The 20,604-nt window shown below is 37.8% G+C and overlaps 1 protein-coding gene across 2 annotated transcripts in view; it reads right to left on the bottom strand.

Annotated features, from left to right (window-relative positions):
- Nucleotides 1-1,925: 1,925 nt before the first annotated feature.
- nexmifb (neurite extension and migration factor b) overlaps nucleotides 1,926-20,604 on the bottom strand; it is a 69,408-nt gene continuing 50,729 nt past the window's right edge. Inside the window, exons 3-4 of one of the 2 annotated variants that reach the window (XM_077235638.1) lie at nucleotides 4,651-8,631; nucleotides 1,926-3,923 (exon numbers count right to left, since the gene is read on the bottom strand). In XM_077235638.1, coding sequence (XP_077091753.1) covers nucleotides 3,752-3,923; nucleotides 4,651-8,339 — 3,861 coding nt within the window. In that variant the 5' untranslated portion in view covers nucleotides 8,340-8,631 and the 3' untranslated portion in view covers nucleotides 1,926-3,751. Of the gene's footprint in view, nucleotides 3,924-4,511; nucleotides 8,632-20,604 lie in introns of those variants that run through there. The other variant, XM_077235639.1, reaches the window with a different exon arrangement.

Below are 20,604 nucleotides of genomic sequence, written 5' to 3'. Positions count from 1 at the left end.
CTTAGGTCACATTTAAATCAGCTGATTTCTGTCACCATTTTTTTTCACTCAATCTGTTTCCATTTACACATTTAGGTTTTAGCCATACCTGAGCTTTTCCACCTCCACCTATGAATTTGCAGGGTTTCCATCTAAATGTTTTTCTGCACAAATGTATGCATAAAAACAGCTGAATGGAAACATGACTATTGTTACATTATGTTGAGAATTGATATTATGCTATAATTTAATCTTCATATTTTTCATGTTGAAAAAAATGTTTTATAAAATGGATTGATATTGCCAATAAAGAAATATTCTAAACAATTCAAGTTTGGACTGTTGGGTTACTTTTGAAACATTTGATGAAACTGAAATTTAAAATAAAAAATGTAAATTAACAATTTTTTGTGCAAAGATAAAGGCCAAAATATGTTTGCAGTTACATGTTAACAAGGTCATACTCAGGTATATTTAGGCTAATTAAAAAAACGAGTAACACAAAAAAACTAGCTATTATATTGTTGTGTTACATTTGACCCACCTGTGTGTTACTTTCGTCCCAACTGACAGGATCGAAAGTAACATGAGCAGTCTTAAGTTCAAAGTGAAATTATACTGTAGTCATTCACATTTTTACAAAATACCCAACCCATATAGATAGACCACTTGTGAGTGACTGACCACAGCAAAAATATATCTCTGTCTAAAACATCATCTTCTAAAATAGTTTTTCTGAAAAATGGTACTTTCTCCTCTGCTCTACCATATATATATATATATATATATATATATATATATATATATATATATATATATATATATATATATATATATATATATATATAATTTAATTAATTTTTTTAAACTGTGTTTTAATAATTACAAGAGATGTGCTTCCCGAATTTCCACTGGAAGTTGGTCCCACAACAGAGCAGCTATAGGAAAAGCTCTGTCCACTATGGACATCGTAACCGTGTTTGACTAAAATTGAACTGGTAGCCAACTTCAAATCGGCAGTAATATGATCTATAGTTTTGGTCCTAGTTAAAATTCTACTGTAACTTATTTAAAGTATGCTTAGAAACCCAATTATAGAAGTGCATTAAAATGATCAATGCGAGAGAAAACAAACATGCTAATTAACTTTTCTGCAGCTGAAGAGGATATGAATATTAAATGAATTTACAAGGATATTGCACAAAAAAGAGGGTATTGCACTTGGAAGGCAGTTACTGTATCTGCTCAGGAGGGAAAGAGCCTGTGGGAAGAAGCTGTTCCTGTGCAGATAGTGATCTGAGTCCTGACGACAGCAGCTCATAGCGGGATGGGAGTCTGTGTTGAGTTTACCTGACCGCAGGAACAGGTCCTGGAGAGCGGCCAGGGCACAGAATTACCAGTCAAGTCACCTTTATTTATATAGGCTAGCGCTTTTTACAATACAGATCGATTCAAAGCAGCTTTACAGAGATAACAGGAACATATTGTTGTAATAATATTGTTGAATATAAAATTAAATGTCCCCAACTAAGCAAGCCAAAAGCCAATGGCGACAAAGGCGAAAAAATACCACAGCATAATTATTTACAAAAAGCAGACAACATAAAGAGTTTACTCTTTCTAAATACCTCTTTTTTGGCAATTTCATTTGTTTTACTTTCCTGGAATAACAGCTAGTCTTAAATAGCCTTGTATGCAATACTGACTCAGGTATTCTTGCACGCAGTGTCCCATGTGCATAGCCTACCTCATATGAAAGCATTTCACTGCACAATTTTGGGGATGTGTCACATTCAGACGCATATAAAGACTTCATTTCTACTAAGTAGAAAAACAATGGCTAGTTCTAATAGGGACGTCCCATACTATATGCACAACTCATGTGAATCCATTTTTTTAGGCATTAGCTGTGTGAACATGGAAGAAATGTGACAACATTCAAAAGGCAGCATTCAAAATCTTCTTTTAATTTGTATATGTACTCCATAAACATTATTACAAAACTCAGCAAGTTACCAATATTACATTTCACCATACAGGCTTGATCACAAATATTTAAAACCTTTGCAACAGATACAACATAAAATAATACAAGAATAATTTACAAGAAAATCTATAAAACAGCGAATAGTTCACAATTTTTGTCTGAACTTTTTTGCCTATGTGTTTTTCACAATAACACAACACTCTCACAACAAGATAATTTTCCTCTTACAAAACTTGCAACAAAAGGTAGAGTTTTATCCTTTTCATTTTTTGTTTCTTAATATTTTGGTTTGTAAAACCAAAAGCTTGTCATTATACATCCTTTTCACTGCCTACAGAGGCACAAAAAAGGTAACTCATACACACACACACGCGCGCACGCACGCACGCACACACACACACACACACACACACACACACACACACACACACACACACACACACACACCCACATACTAATACTTCACAGCACTTTCTAAGAAAAATATACACTTACAAAATATCTTACAAATTGGCACAGAGAAAAATATACAATTTTTTTGTGATGTCGAGAGTCCCTCTGGTATCAACTCTAGACAATATTTATAAAGCTTGATAATTTCTCCAACAAAAAGGCAAAAGCAATTCCAATTAATGACAAAGAGTTGTGTCATGAATACATCAAACAGAACCATATATTGTACATTCATAAAGAGAGGAGTAGGGTTTTCAATTCAAATATGCCTTGTTTTATAATTTCTGGGAGAATACGATTACCTTCTTAGCACCAGTAGGAGGAGGCAGCGTAACAGTGGCACATTGTAAAAAACTAGAAGTACATTCAGTTGACAACAGGCAGAAATGAGAGAAGGCAGGCAAGTCGGGCCAGCGGCCCATGTGCAGTTTCCCATCAGCATCATCCTGGTGCTAAACATGGCAAGCTAGAGGCAGAGGGGGTGGAGTGAAATCTTTCTAAGGTAAAAGCTATAGGTAAGGCATTACTTTACCTGAGATATCCTCCTAGAGCGACTCTTTTAAATCAAAGGTGTCATCTACAACTCTATATGTGGTAAATGGCCAATGTGCTTTTGAAAGGACCAATTTGGTTTCAAAGGTTGAAATTCCGCAACAATAGCAAAGCAAATGTGTTAATTATGTTCAACTAATAAACTGAACAAAACGCACAAAAAAAAAGAAAAAAACCAGCATGTTCAACAAAATATTGTTTCAAATTTCACATATGAACTACTTCTTGTTGTCAGATGAAACTGTTAGCACAGGATACTTAAACATTTATGGCAAACCGGAAGGCAAATGTTTCGAAGTGTGTTCAAGGAAACTTTTCACTTTCTTAATTATCAAAAGAATTCTATTCAACAAATACTCAAAATATGGAACATTATGTTCCCAGTCCCTGTTACAGTAGATTGTGAAATGATTGCTTACCAACTGATATCATCTTCTATTAACATTATCTGCGTCCACCTTTCTCATTTTTCTTCCTTCTGCGTTTAGAAGTCAAAATTTTCTTCGCTTTTTGTTAAGCAAAAGTAATGCTGAGGTACATTGAATTTGGCAAGCAAGGTGGGAAAAATAAAAAAGTTCATAGTTTAGTTGTTTTGGTTGAGTGGTTGTACCACTGTCAGCTGCAGGTGCTCTTCAAACGATAGGGTGCCCAAAGAAAACGGACAAAACAACAAACCAAAACGAAATGTCAGATCTTGTTAAGTCTTGAGAGAACAGCCAGCATTCATTAGGATAGCAATTGGAACAGCCAGTATTCATTCAGATTATAAATGTGCACAGATCATTTATGTTTGGGACACGAATAGAATTCATGTTTCGTTTTAAAGACTGCATTTCTGTAGAGTGATACAGTAAAGATACTGTAAAAAAATAAAAAAAGATAGCAAAAATGAAGCATTTTGGGATTTCCATGGCACAGAAATGTCCATCTAAAACAATTTCCAGTACAACTCCTGTAAAAAGCATAGTAGATAAGAGAAAATCAAAAGTACATTCCAACAGTAAGAAAGTAATTAGAACAACATTGATCTGATATGTCTTCAATACAAAATGGTCCCATTGTGTGCTGATAATGTTTAGGGATGTACCAAGGATGTTGTTATCTTAAACAAGGGGCTGAGCAATTCACACTTAAAAAAGTCAGGCAGTAAAAGGGTAAAAAGAGAGGAGAGGGTATCTTTTTCAGCATACATAATCAAATTGGGAGCTTGTTTCACACAAAGACATTTTAATAGCTACATGTTTGAAGAGAGAAATATAATTACATGAGGGCAGCAAGATTCACTGAGAACTGAACAAAAAAAGGTCCAAAAAGAGAATTTGCACTTATCAAAGTTTTTCTTCAGACAAAAACGAATCAGCAACTGCGAGGGGGGGGGGGGGGGGGGGGTCTTGGGGGGGGGGGGTCTTGGGGGGGAACAGCAAAAACAAGAATGCAGAAGAAAAATGCAGCCATGGTCATTTAAAATCTCAAATCAAGCCTTGCACAATCAATCAATAGGTAGTTTGCGAGTACAAGAAGTTTCTCATGCAAGATATCAATATCCTCTTCGGGGGCAAAAAGAAGGAGGGGGTACTAAAGAATAACGTAAATCCATGCATCTCTGGTCTTGAGTCAAGAAATGAGGAGGAAGTGGGAAAGTGAGGAACGTGCATCAGCAGCTAGATATAAAATATTACCTCAGTTTCTCAAAAGATGCCATTAATGATATGTCCTTATTTGAGTCTCGTTCTGGTCGCGTGCCCTTTAGATTTTCAATCCGAGGGAATTTTGCACTGGTTTTGTGACGGTACATCTTTTTGTGCGCAGGCCCATTTACACCAGGAACGCCAAGGCTTGGCTTGTCAAACACGTTACAGCCCAAAGCCAACTGAGGGAAAAAAGGCAGGGAGGCATTTAACTTTGCCTGGTTTTTGACACCTTTTGTCCCACCTTTTCTGCCTTTTGTGCCCCCATTAACCCCACAAGTGCCTTTCTTCTTCGGGTCAGATGAAGTTCCTGCAAGGATTTTGAGAGTTTTTAACTTGAGGCTGTTAGCCTCTGAGGGCAAGCAGACATTTGCTGCAGGGCCCCATATTGGCTCAACAGAGGCCATCATGAATCTCTGTACTTCGGCCATCCCTGAGACAATATTTGACAAGATGTTGGATGGCTCTTCAAACTCTCGCTGGTCATCGTGGGCTTGACTTTTGCTCTCTGAACAAACTATTCCTGTCCATTCCTCACAGCCACTGTCCTGTAGTGGATGAGCAGTGCCCTCAGTCTGGCCTTTACCACCCTTCTCATCCAGTAAAGCCTTTAACTTTTTAGATACTCTTGATGTCTGACGTGGAATTTTGCCCTTTTCTGCCTTAGGAGCTCTTGGGGCTTTGCTTTTTTTTGTACCCTGCCCTGCAGTTTGTTTGTTGGTATTTTTTCTTTTTGCCTTGGTCCCCTTAATTGCACTCATCATATCAGCATCAAAGTCAGCAAGATTTTCCTCCTTTGTCCCCAGGCTTAAGTTGTCTTCACCATTAAAAATGTGCAATTGATACTCATGACCATCTACTGAATATCTAGACAGATTTCGCTGCTCGATCATTTTGCAGTTCCAGTCCACGTCTTTGGTGCATGACATCGTAGCCCCATCCTGGAGGTCAGTGGCCTTCCCAGCTATCTTAATCTCATGGCCCATAACTTGAGGGGATAAATTAGGTGTCTCTGGAGGAGAGAGTTCTGACAGTGATGTGTGTCTGAATTTATCAGGAGTGAAGTTGGAGATATCCAGTAAGTCTGTGGACTCCCTCAGGGGTGTGATTGCTTCGATACTCTGCTGAATCACCAGTTTGGGACTGCAGTGGGCCATAAAGTTCTCATTCACATCATCCTCACCATCTTTCTCGCAGGACTTAAGACTCAGAGAGCTGTAATTGCTAGAAGTAGCTGACAATGAGCCAACTGAGTCGAAACTGATGAGTCGGCCGTTGTCGGTGTGCAGTGTAGCTCTTTGAAACTGTGGCTGCCCCTGACATGCCTGAAACTCAGCATCAGGAGGCAATGGCTGCTCAGGCATGTAATTCTTTTCATAAAGCATTCTGTTGCTCTCCAGACTCAGCTGGCTATATCCTGACACAGTCAGACTCTCAGACATCGGCATAGCCATCTCTCCAGTGAAGCTGTTGGATTGGATCGCAGATTCAACAATATCTGCAGCACCAAACTGCTGGTTGGGACCAAGCTGGGGGTGCCACATCTGGGTAAGAGTTGGACAATTCTGGGGTGACTGTTGGAGCTCTGATTCTGATGGTGGAGAAAGGACACAACTTTGTGCTAGCTGAATTGAGGTGAACTGCTGCTTTTCCAAAGAGAGATCCAGTGAGTGGTGGGTCTGCTGAGGGAAAAACTGGATGCCAGTGCTACCTGAAGAATCAGAGGCATCTAACAATGTTTGCAGGTAGCCCCCTGGGATAACGGAAACACTTGCAGCCATATTCTCAGACGATGCCTCTTTGTTAGGGGAGCAGGTGGTAGTCACAAAAGCAAATTTTTCAGAGGCATTAGATGTTTGATTCTCACACAAATGGGGACTGTGTGCAGCTGGGCTGACATTTTTATCTTCAGCACCTCCTACTGCGTCCATATTTTTCTGCAGCGAGCAAACTTCTGTCAGGTCTGTCACGCTCTCGCTATTCTCCACAAGGTCTCTCATTTTCTTGCTCCTAAGTCTGGCTTCGCTTCTGAATTTCTGTATTCTGAATATTTTATTTCCTAATCTGCCTTCCTCCCTCTCTTGTGATCTGCTCTTCCGGATGGCAGTGTGTATGATGTCATTGGGGTCTAATGTGCTTGCACAGCTGGTGGCTATTGTTAATGGCATTCCCATGGAGGCAGTTTCATCTGTAGAAGAAACCTCCTGCCTGGGATCAGAGGCAAAGGGGCCCTGGGTGTTGGGTGATTGCTCCACAGTATGAATTCTCTGAATTCTAAGCCTGTTTGCTAGCTTGTATTTCCTTTTGGAGGGACTCGAACTAAAGGCATGATGGTGAGAATTGTGTTTACCTCCTGCTGCCAGCTTAAGCTGTTCCTCTCTTTCTCTCTGTTTCTCCTGCCAGAAATCTTTCAGAGGTGCAAGCTTCTCATATTTGTTGATTTTATCCTCATTTAAGCTTACTGTCGTGTCGGCTGATTCGATTCTGCCCAGCTTTACAGCCATGCATTTGTCTCCTTTGAACCTGTTTACAATAATGTATTTTATTATTACAGGTGGATCTTTGCGAGAGTATTTTCGTCTCTTTTTAGGGCACCAGTCAAGATCCTCTTCTTGTTTTGGACCAATCGGTAGTTTCTCTCGCTTTTCAATGTTTCTTTCCCCATCAGTGGACTCAACATAATAAAGGTAGTCATCACTATACCTAACTTTTCTCTTGGCCCGTAATCCATAGTTCAGATGGTTTGAGCAGCTTGCGTTCTTTCGTGAGAACAAGTTTTTAGGCCTGTTGTCTTGGAAGGTGTCAAGAGATGAAATGGTGGAGGAGCTGTCATCACTATACTCCCCTGAGTCTTCAGCTGAGTTGCTTGAATCAATGAAGTAGTTCATTTTGGGGTTGTAATCAGGTGTCTGCTCTATAGAGCAGTCATTTTCATCCCCTTTGCTGTCATTTTGGAATCCAAGCTCCTCTGATTTTGGTGGTAAATCATCCACAACTCGCTTTACCCCACTACTTTCTTTCTTTGTGCAGTTTACCAAGACACTTGGGAAAAAGTTGAACTGGGTTTCTTCTTGCAGAACATTGGTTTTCTCCCTCATGTTGTCCTGGAAGGACTCGTAGCGGATCTTTAGCGAGCACACATCACTGCTCAGAGTGGAATCATCATCATCATCAAACATATAATTGCCCACGTCCTCTTCAGAGAAGAGATTTACGGATAATTCGTTCTTGGAGCAGAGATCCAGCAATTCCATCTTACTCTCGGTAATGAAGGACTCAAAATAGCCCCAGTCCTGATTTGGATTGGTAAGCAAGCCATCGTCTCCATTGCACTTGTCTAATAGCAGACCCTCATACAGGTTTTTGGAGGCTGAATCATCTAAGTCTGTTTTCTCTGTGTCCTTCTCCACCAGCTGGGTTTTGGGGACAGGAAAGCTCAAAAGCTGATCCGTGAGGAGCGCTTCTCCATAGCTTACTGTTTCACTTGTGCTCATACATTGAATGTTAATATCAGAGATAGGGCAGGTGGTGTAGTCCCGGGTCATGTCAGCCATTTTTAGGTTGATACTGGCCTCTACATTGGTCAAATCCTTGGCCTCAATATAGCAGCCCGGACAGGTGGGACTCTGCTGAGTCAAACAGTCCTGTGTGAGCCCAGGGATGCTCGCAGGTTCTATCATGGTGAAATGGGTCTGATTGCGATCGTCTTGGATAGGCCCAGGGGGCTCAAGCCTTTGGCAGCACAGGGTGTGAAGGATATTGTGTATTTTGAGGAATCATCAGTTGGGTGGTTCTCTAAAGGAGTCCGTGTTGACAGTGGCTGTGGTTAGTAGTGCTTCTTTAAGGCCAATTTAACACTGTGGCAGTACGAATTGCCTCTCTTCGTGCTCTCTGCAGCAGCTGTGGAGGATGTGTGTAAGGCAGCATCTACGACACAATTCAGCCTTCGATTACTCTTCAGATTATGTGATCCTAGACAAAGAAAAACAAGCATAACATTAATACTGGTTAAAATATGAATGAATACCACAATAATCCATTAAAATAGTAATATTTTAAAGACAACTGTAATGCATTTGACTGTTGTAATGTGATGTATAACTGAAACAGTGGTAATTAAGTATGATTTTAAACACAGAACTGGATTGGGTCATGGACATTGATATAATTGTAAAAAAAAAAGAAAGAAAGATTAAGAAAAAGGATTCTGAGCACTTTGTACTCACTTGAGCTACAAATTATGAAGTTATGAATTGTGCTTTCCATGAATCCACTACCTGTAAAATGCATTTTTTCTTTTGAAATGATACTTGTATTGTTTATTAATTTGTATAATTAGGTAAAGAGATTTTATTTGTAGCTTAAGAATAGTTATGACAATTTTAAGTTTCAGTTTGCTACCATTTGTCATGAGGAACAATGAAGTGCTCTATTTTAAAGAATCATTAATAGAATAATAACATCATCCGCTCCTCGGCTACCAACGTCTGGTCCTCGTCTACTCGTCTACTCCTCGTCTTTTTTTGTTAAGTAATACATTAAATTTCATTTCGTATACCCCCCAGAACACTTAGAATACATGACATGTGTCACATGGGATCATTCTGGGTCCATAAATAAAAGAAGGGGAAACGGCATTAGAACAACACCAGTGTCACGGCGTGGTGTAGGCAGAAGACGACGAAGAGGCAAAAAGCTCCAATGCAAACTTTCAATAACTAATAATTAACACTACCACTAACAGGTACAGAGAAGACGTTCAGAAGGTACACAAACACAATAGATACAAAGTAGAACGACAGACACTGACTGAACAGAAAGGAACTAAATACAAAGGTGAACAATTAAGACAACAGCTGGAGATGGTGAGTGATGATCATGATTGCTGGCAGGTGCGGGTAATGGTGAAGGAGGTGCAGGCGTGGGCCAAGGAGGATGCTGGGAACTGTAGTGCAGACAGGGACTAACACAGGACAGTGACGATGACAGTGATGATGATCATTAGGTGGTGACTGACATCCAGGGTGAGTAATTTATGACTTATTTTTTTATTTAGTTGTAACTACCCCTTTAAAGCCTCTTACAGTGCATGTTGCAAATTCCGTCACCAGAATAGTACAGGTGCACCGTACGCACGCCATCTGATTTTTGATTTTGTTACCAATATTAATTATTTTGTGTGCGCAGGTCGCACATGCACAATGAATTTGTTTTGCACAATCGGCTGTTCCACAAGGTGGCAACAATGGCCGGGGCCGTAGTTGCACAGTCGAAAGCGGAAATAAAGAGACTACAACATCAATAGAAGCCCACATTGATAAGCATTTGTTTGATGGGGTTGTGAGAGCTGCAACTTTAGTATAAAAGAGTACAAATCAAATTTTATTGGTCATAACTTCTGTAAAAAAATAGCGCAGACACTGGACAAAGATTAAACTTTCTAGAGCGCATGTGTCGACCACCCGCTTTCACGCATGCTATCAAATAGAGTGCGCTTTGAAAGGTTATGAGTTCAACTGTACACATATGCTAGCGTACACATAACCCCGCCCCCAAAAAATACTTTTGACTTAAGGGCAGGTTTAAGGGTAGGGTTGCGGGGCTACTGGCCTGACGGTGGAAATGCAGCTTGATTTTGGCCTTGTGTTTTTAAATGTGGGTTTTTAAACTTAATAAGAAAACAAACTGAAACATATAGGGCTAAACTTAGATCTATTCAATTAAAACATGATTGTAACAAGGTTTGTAGACAAGGAAAGGAGGAGGCGGGAACCAGCGAATGTTAAACATAACTTTAAAAATCGAATAAACATAAAAAAAAAACGAAAGTAAAGTGGCAACCCCTCATGGACGACTGCGGCATAAACTAAAATAAAAACAAAATCATAAATGTCCCAGACCTGGTCCTCTCTCTTCACTGTCGTCACTCCTCCTTTTATCCTTCCGGAGTTCCTCCGTGGGACTCGAGACCAGTGTGACACACAGGTGACGATCATTACATCTCGCGCCACCGGCCTCGCTCTGTTCCCACAGCTCTTGGCCTCACCCGCTTTCCACAATTTTTTTTTCTCATGTCTAGACCTGCATGCTGCTCCAGAAGCCTCAGCTGTTGAACAGATCTATACTGCTCTAAGCTGTCATACCGGAGCATTAAAGGGAGTTCTTGCATGCTAACTAATTGCTTCTGACATCGGCGGGACTCATTTTCAATTTGCTATGGAATATCATAGACTTCACAATTAGCCACCACATATGAAACAGAAATCTGAAATCTCTGACCGCTGTGAAACAGATGACTGAAATGTTGTTAGACTCTTCTAGGATAATGTGTTCTATCAGTATCAGACAACTGACTGGATGTCATGAATCCATGGGGAAGTACAGGAAAGCATAAGGGCTTAGCCTATCTTTTGGAAAGTGTCAGTGTTCTCATACACCTAACCTCTGTCAGACTTGGTGAACATCCTCTGCCTTTTTCCAGCATCAGGACTAGGGGTGGAAGAAAAAAATTCTTCTCAGATGCATCACAATTCTCTCTTCGATATTTCTTAGTTTAGTTTTTAACCGCAGATGCTCTAGAAATAGTCATATTCTGCTTGCTTCCAATTACACACTCTCTCACACACACACACACACACACACACACACACACACACACACACACACACACACACACACACACACACACACACACACACACACACACACACACACACACACACACACAATAAAATAAAATAATCATCCATACAGTTCAAAAAGGTTGAAGCAAATTACAAGGGCAATCACAGGCTTCATTGCACAGGATGTGCGCAGTGAGAAACGTGCACTTTGCTTGATGTTACATTTACAAAGTGCGGCCTTTTCACTTTCAGTGTTTTACCTTCTCAATGCTACAGGAAATTAGCTTTCAAATGCTCACGTGTGCGTCTCCGTGTAAGAGGTTAAACGCACTTGCATCTCACAATGCTTTTATGACAAGAGATGAATGCAAACACAGTCTTACGGGATTAAACAGACAGGACAAACATCTGATCTGTCAAATTAGATATGCGCATTAGTGTGAATGCGGCCTATAGATCTCCCGCTGTCTATGATGTCATCAGTAATAAAACAGCAATAAAGCAGAGAAAGAGAAAAATCACTCACTGCTCTTGACTGGAAAACGTTCAGATACTGGAAGCGCTTTTTGTTTATTGCTGGTATTATGTTTATTTGTTCGTCTTTATTATTTACTATTTGCTTGTATGTTTTGAAGCTATATTTATTCAGTTGAAAATGTTTAATTTTAAAATGTACTTATAATTACATAAGAATTTAAATAAAATAAATTCTACAATTAAATGTAAGTTTCAAAATCGGTAAACAAATTAGTTAATAAGGAAAAAAAATATCTCAAGAATTGTTTGGGAATCGGATCGTGAATCCCAGAATCGGATCGGATTGTGAGGTGCTTGACTATTCCAAACCCACAGGCTCAACTTGCACTAGAGAAGAGGGAAAAATATGCCCAAATGGGATTCCTGTTTACCAGAGTATTACTGTATCTTCATGTGGCCTTGAGCTACACATAACCATCAATAACTACATTACTGTAAGAGGAACACAGATGGTGAAATTGGATCATGAATATGAATATAAGCCAGTTTTGCTTTTTAAATATGAACGCCACAGATCTTGGATATCTTTTGCGTCTAGTCATGGAACAAAAAAGGTATTGTCAGTGGAGATGTCAACCACTCTGACTGTCAAGGTCCACAATGACAGATTTGATGATGATTTTTGGGTGAACTATGTATGCTGCACACAAATCGGAAAAGGCTTTCACGAAATTGCATCCTCTGCTTTACACAAATTCAGGAGTCAGACTGCACAGGTTTTAATCAGCCTACTGGGACAAAATCATATTTACTATCTGCTACAATCAGCACTTCTGAGGAAGAACTAGTTGCTGGATTTGCAGAACATATTCAAGAGTTTTGTTTGCTGTCTTCAAAGTCAACTGTATTTTGTTTTCTGTCAACTAATCAATACTTATTACTTCTGAATGGAAGGATAGTCTCATTAGTTGAACATACTATCATTGTCTATATTACAGTATGTTATGGCAACAGGCTCATAAAGCACTGCAGCATGTGATAAAAACTGCAGACTATCACCATTACAGCCCTCGCACCACTGCAAGACTCCCAGCATCACCAAAGGCCATTCATACCTTCTACCCTCCAACCACAGTCTATGCACACCACTGCCAACTATGGCTCCAAAACGAGGATTTCACAGCGATCCCGTAGAAGAACCATTTTGGATCCCCAATGTACCTTTCACTATCAGAAAAAAAGGTACAAAAGCTGTCACTGGGACAGTACACTTCAAAAGGGTTCTAATATGTACACTTTTGGTACCAATATGTATCTTTGAGGGACCAATATGCACTCTTTAGGTACAAAGGTGTACCTTTCCAAAAGGTACAGCCACAGTGACAGCTTTTGTAACTTTTTTTCTGAGAGTGTTCAATGACCAGATCTTAACAGAACCTTTTGCTGTTAGTGTGAAGTTTTAAAAATCTAAAGAACATTTTTCCACTATAAAGAACCTTTTGTGGAATAGGAAGGTTACATGGATGTCAATGGATCTTCATGGAACCACAGGTGACAATAAAGAACCTTTAAATTTGACAGATTATGTGAAAGTGACTTCCCATCCACCCCAAGATCCCACTGTTCCCAAAACATACACTTCACACATGCTATACTTTATCATCGGCACTGCAAAGACATGACAATAAAGAACTTGACTTGGTTAGTAGTTTTACATGATAATCCCCTCTTGTGAGTGAGTTTTTGACTACAATAAACGTCTAAAATGGACCAGAATTCATGCTGATATTCATATTTTAATGTTAACTCACAACTGCCATAGAGACATACAAAATTGTCAGCTCTCTTTTCAGGCTTTTTATTATAATCTTTCTTGTGCTCCTCACGTAGCACCCCCCCCCCCCCCCCCCAATTAATGTACTATTTATTACTAGTTCGATCATGTTTTTTTTATTTCCTAGTTTTCTATTTTTGGGGGATTCTATGATACTAAATTATGCTTATACCAATTATACGTAGTTGTAATCCATTTATTACCTGTTAATCACTTTTTGAGCATAGACCTGAAAATTACATTTTCAACTTAAACTGTGGTATATCTTGAATGCTTTATTTGGTCTCTTTTTAAAGAAAACACTTGGCATATTATTGCTGAAGTGAAAAAAGTACAAAAAAGTTAGAAGTTGAAGTTTATTATTATGAAAAATGACAAAAATACTGTTTTACATTTTTATATGAAATTCAAATATTTACCAAATCATGTTTCACTCTAAAACTGTGAGAAAATCAAAGCCATAAATGTTTTTTTTTAGGACCATTTAACCTTTTCGAATCATGTCCATAATTGTTCTTCACATAGAGAGTGCCACAACCTTTACCAAGCTCAATGAAGTAAAAAAATCTAAAAACCAAAACATTAAATCTTTCTGTTAAAAATGACCAAAGATCACCAGAGGGTTGTTAAACCACAGAAACAAGAAGCAAATGAAGATTTTAATGTTAAGTACTAACTAAAGCACAATGTGTTTCTTTCCTTTCTAACAAGAAATGAATCAATCAAAAACTTGCTTAAACTGGACAATGACATTCTTCTAGATCTGCTGTACAGCCAAAACAATCTTTGTAGCATTAATTTCCTATTATCATTGTAAAGCTGCTTTAAAACAATCTGTATCGTAAAAAGCGCTATATAAATAAAGGAAGGAAATCACATCACACATCAGCAGCACATAGTGTATTAGATTGTTTGCATGTAGTTTAACATTACATGGTGAGGCTGCACAAGTTGGGGAAAAAATCGAATTGTGGTTTTCTGATTAAACTGCAATTGCGATTTAAAATGCAATTTTAAAAAAACAATTGCAAGTTTTCAGTGCTTGTTTGTGCTGTACAATTTGGCCCATTTTGTCATTATATATAAATATAGCTTATAATTGTTATTATTGCTGAATAAAAATATAAAATTACTAAATAAAAACAAGGAATATTACTGTTTTAATCATTCACTGTAAATGAAAAAAAAACAAGTATTTAAGTAAAATAATAATTACATTTTACATTACAATACAAATATATATGGCTGTTTTAATTTCTTAATTTTCAAATGTTAAACCATCAGAATGTTTATTTACTGAAAACCGCTTCTCTTTTTGTTGTGCTTTTGCACATTAAAGCGACTCTAACTCAGCAGATTCAGATGCCAATCTTCTTTTACTTAAATCACTTGTGCACCCCTATTACATCATGCACTGAAAACAATTTTCGGCACGATTCTGGTGTCCCTTCAACCCTCCCATCTCAATGAAACACACATTTAAATACTTGAGGTGTAGAAAACCGTATCGTAGGAGGATCCATTAGTAAGTCCAGTGCTTAATGGTCTCTGGCATATGTGAATGGAAGCAAAGGATCAATTTATCGGAAGTGAAAGTAAAATAAACGTTGGATGATTTCTTGGGCTTCCATCTAAAGCGAGAGCTCAACGAAGTGGTTCTTCTTTAGTCTCTGAGAGTGGGTCTTGTTTCAGCACTTATCTGTGTGATTGTGACTGTGGCCGTGTGCGCTCCGGGCCCCGATTCCCTTAGAGGAGTGTGTGGTCATGATGAACTACATTGGACAGGCCCTGAGTCACAGCAAACCTGCTCTGAGAACTACTGAATGAGCAAGTCACTGACCCAAGACTGCAGACAAATGCAGCACGGTTCTGTCAGTATTTACTCACCCTCATGTTGTTCAACCCCGTAAGACCTTCGTTCATCTTCGGAACACGAATTAAGATATTTTTGATGAAATCTGAGAGCTGGATCACTCCTCCATAGGCTTCTAAGGGATTGACACTTGTTCCCCAAAAAGTAATTAAAGTCATCGTTAAAATAGTCCTACAGTGACTACAGTGGCTCAATCTTAAGTTTATCAAACGACGAGAATACTTTTCGTGCGCAAAAACAAACAAAAATAACGACTTTATTTCAACTATTAATTTCCTTCTCTGTGGGCCTCGAGTCTGTTCACTAGTGTAATAACGTAAGCTTCTGTTGTTGTACGTCACACGCATCACACACATGACCAGCGTCGGCCAATAGTGAGCCTACGTGTGACGTAGCTCTACGCAATCACACTACGCTAACTGACTGGGATACACGTCTACGTCTCCTTACATATAATGGCTAGTGCAGTGGCTGGGATACACGTAACATTGCCTCGATTTTTGGAATGACTTCGGTTAATGGAAAGTCTTTTATCGACATTTAGAAAATATCGCATTGTTGCAAATTAGAATTGCGCAAATCTGTAATGGAAACGCGGCTAGTGTGTTCGTGGTTGTGTTTCCTCAGAGTCATTCTCCTGGTTATTATTTTGATTCTTGGATTAAAGATTTATTTTGAGTATCTCCTTCGACGTGCGCTTCATTAAAGCCACTGACCGTGACACTGACTGTGACGTCAGTTGCAAAAAAAAAAAAAAGGATTATAAATGCTAGCTCTAAAATCTACTAGTATATTACAATACCAGTAAAATAACATTCGATTAAAATATATACGTGTTATATATATATATATATATATATATATATATATATACATATACATACTATGTAGGAAATTTGTGCAAAATGCAGCAAAAATGTAAACATAACTAAGAAAAAGACCCCCCCCCCCCAAAAAAAAAAAGAAAAACAACAACAACAAAAACAACAACCTTGCATCAGTAAACAATCACTGCCAACTGGCGGAAAAACTAAACACAAGTTGTCGCAGAATAAGAATATGTGAGTAACTCAATTTTGACAAAAATGTCAGATATCACCTTATAATTCCAAGGTGACAAAGGGTTAAATGCAGAGGAAGGGTTATTTTTTAAAGTACAAAATGAAAGGTTGCCAAATCATGTGAAATTGTTCTGTTCTGCCAAGCATTGTAAATATAGTTTTCTATTTGAATAAACTGCAACAGGTTGTGCATCCAATGAACATAACTAGGTGGGGAAGGAATTTCCCAGTTCATTAGTATAAGCCTTTTAGCAGTTATTTAGCAAAAAGCTACAGCATTACAGCTACAGCAACCTTTGCGGGATTAAGACCAAAAAGCACCACTAAGGGGCACAATTCAACATCTAACAAAAAAAAAAAAAAAAAAAAATGATGTCCAGAAAGAGGCCAATGCTTGGCAAAGCCAAAAAGATTGATAAAGAGTAGCCAGAGCTTGTCGACATCTGATCAAGATCCGGGTTTATTTTAAACAGTTTAGGTTTTACTTCTACTGTGTAATGCAAACAATACTTTGCAGATTGTTACGTCACATCCCTTTCTGTTATCCTTCACCAGCCATGTCACTAACCAGCCAATGTCACACCCACGATACACCCACATTCTGTTCACTGACCGTCTGAGGACACACACAACTCAAACCGAGCACTTTCTCCATCTAGTATCCTCTAATACAGTGGTTCCCAGCCTTTTTTTGTCTGAGACCCCCTTTTTCCCAAGAAAATATTTTAGGGCCCCCCTTCACATTTAATGATATTGTCGCTCTTGTAAGCTTGCAGCAAGGAAGACAAAATGTTTTGTTTTTAAACAAACAATATGTATATTTCTATAACCAGATATGTTTATGCACAAATAATAGCGTAGAATATTGAAAATACTATAACAAAAACATCAGTAGGCCATTTGTAATTTAAAAACGTAAGCCTGGGAGTATAGCCTTATTGGCAAATGCAGTAACAAAAATATCAGTATTCAAACTGGTGTGAAGGAAAAAAAATAATTAATATAGGCTATTACAAAATGACTGTGGTCTGGGACCTCAATACTTGCATGTTATTTGTGAGGCTTTATCAATCAGTGTGAGGATTGGGTCATTATGTCACTCAGGCTCTGGGCTACACCAGAGAGGTGCGACCCGAACCAGTGTAAAATAGTCCCAATATAAACACTTATTATAGGTGTACCTTAGTGACTCAGGATAAGACAAAAACACAGTTTGGAAAATGGATTCATGATGTACTCGCTCATTATATAAATTTAGTAAATTTTTAACACAAAAAGGTTACGGACTGCTGCTTTAATGCTCACTGTTCAACAATTTTCAAAATATGACGCGACCCCCAAAGAGCTCGGTTAGGCCTCCTACCGCGACCTGTTGGGAACCGATGCTGTAATATCATCAGATAGGAAACCTAGGTGTGTTTTTTATCAGTTTCTTATCACCAACCGCTTCTGCTGATGAAATAATTACAGGATTTGCCAGGTTAGTGGAACCAAATATTAGAAAGAAATCGAAAGTTTTGTTTAAAAACACTGAGTTAAACCATGTCCAGATGCGACGACACGCAATAAAAGGCGTGTTTTCCGTGTTAATCAGAGTATTTGTCCTACAAAGCCATGACTTTTACTATTGTGTGTCCTTTTACTATTTTAGTAGCAGTTTCTATTTCTGTGGATGGAACAACAACAAACAAAGTAATCTCAGGTTCTGATTATGTGCTTTATTTAATGGTAAAAGTGTCTAATGTGACTTTGAATATCATTTTGCATAACCTTTATAGCCTAACAAATTGCTAGTCGCTGCCTGACATTTTATTAGACATAAGACGAAGTACATCTTATATCTTAGAAGTACATAAGACATCCATGAGCAGAACGGTATATTGAGTTACGTGAGGTATCTTAGGGCAATTTTTTCTTACCTAATTAAATGTAGCCTACAACGATTGTTTATGTCAAATTATTACATTTAATTAATAAACTTATTTAGAATAATAAGACATTATAGGGCTGTTACCAATCAAATGAAATCAGTATCAACAAAATCTTTGCAGTGCAGAGGAAACACAGAATCTGCATCTGAAGTGACATTTACACAGACTGTTTAATGCAGCTCATGAATGCCTTTAACCTGCAGTTACAAATTCATAAATAATGTTTTGATGTTTTAAAAATAAAACATTGATGATATATGAAGTGATTTTTTTTTTTAAAGGAAAAGATACTTTAAATATGAAACTAAAACTGCCAGTAGGTGGCAGCAAGTCACTGTTAATGAGCGAATCATTGAGTCATTAATTCAACCGATTCATTGAAATGGACTGATTCATTCAGTAACACAACACTGTGGTGTTGCAAAACAGTGACTGTGGTTTTGTTTGGCGAAACTATTTTGTTGGCGAAACAGAGCAAAGCAGGCAATATTGTGTCTAAAATGTAAGCCACTTAATAGTTTATTAAACTGTTGTATAAAATGAATATTGCATCTGCAATTGTGCAGATATTTGGGGGGGGAACGGCATTGCTTAACTATATCACAGATATATCCTAAAAGACAAATACTCATGCAGGGGCAATAGTCTAAGCTGAAACGAAAAGGCTACATCATGCAGGGTATATGCACTCTCTGCAGGGGCCGTGGCGAGCAGGACGAGGCCGAGGCGTGATTACTAATGAGCAGTGTTGGGCATGTTACTTAAAGTAATTAGTTATAGTTACTAGTTACTTCTCACAAATAGTAACTGAGTTAGTAACTGAGTTACATCATTATAAAAGTAACTAATTACCAGGAAAAAAGTAACTATTGCATTACTTATTTTTTTTAAATATGTCAAATAACTTGGATGCCCCAAATATTAAATGTTAAATTAATGAAATGGACACTAAATACAATAAATTATTATTATAAAACATTTACACTAATCTACACAATTTCAATGTTGCTGTGGGACAATGTGAGAGACACGTATTAAATTCAATATGTCATTGTAAATATTATCATTACTATAGTTGAACAATAAAACACAAAAGATATATCTTTTGGTATGAGCACACACACCCCTAGTATGAGCTATTAAATATATAATCCCAGGCCTAAGCGGCAAGAAAAACTAAACAAAATGTTGTTGGTTGTAGGGCTGGGCGATAAACAATATCATACCGAGATCGCGATAAAATTTATGTCGATAACGATGATAAGCTCTGGACATTTGTCCTCGATATGGATTAATCTTAACAGCCTGTCACACAGCAGAAATAAACATGACAACGGTAATAAGTGATTTCTGCGTGTTTCATCTGATACACAAAATCATACACATGTGACGCTCACAGTGTTTTCTGCGCCTGGCGTCTGAATATACGAGGGCATAAACACATGAACTTCATCTCCAGAGCTGCTTTACGAGTCACCTCACCTTTTCATCTGAGGAGAAACTACCATCAAATACACTGAAACTGAAAATTAAACTGAAAGATCTTCACGAAAATCCATCAAAATGAAAGTTTGGTTTAACTTGAAGAAATTATGACAGAAATATTTCACTACTGTACACTAAAATGTAATTCTTACAGTAATGATGATAATATTATTCTTTTTTTAAAGAATATCATATAACCAAGATAATTTTTTATCCATGTTTTAATTTATACAGTTCTGTTGTGCAGCATCTTATATTTTCATTTGATTTCATTTTAAAATGTTGATTAGATTGTTAAAGTTTTATTAATTCCTTGCATTAGACACAATTTTTGATGGGAAATTTGTATTAAATCATTTTTTTTAAATGAAAAATACAGAATTTAGGGGAAAATAAAATGGATTTCATGGGGCCCTAAATTGAAAGGTAGCTTACTCTGTGGAGTTTAATGAGTTTATTTTAATTCTCAAGGTCTAATAAATATGTGGAAAGCATTTCCTTTCCCATTAACGGTAAATGAATATCATGATAAATATTTTTATCGAATGATATGGAAAAAAAAAATACTGTGATAATAATACATTTGGCCATATCGCTTATCCCTAGTCGGTTGCAACATGGACTTAACCAAACCTTGCATTCCTTTAATAAAATATCAAAG

This window comes from Siphateles boraxobius, unplaced genomic scaffold (genome assembly GCF_051911475.1).
Source record: "Siphateles boraxobius isolate OS27281-9 unplaced genomic scaffold, OSU_SipBor_1 2, whole genome shotgun sequence".
NCBI classification, from domain to species: domain Eukaryota; kingdom Metazoa; phylum Chordata; class Actinopteri; order Cypriniformes; family Leuciscidae; genus Siphateles; species Siphateles boraxobius.
Note: the sequence above shows the minus strand (reverse complement) of the source record. Positions and strands in the feature narration are given on the sequence as shown.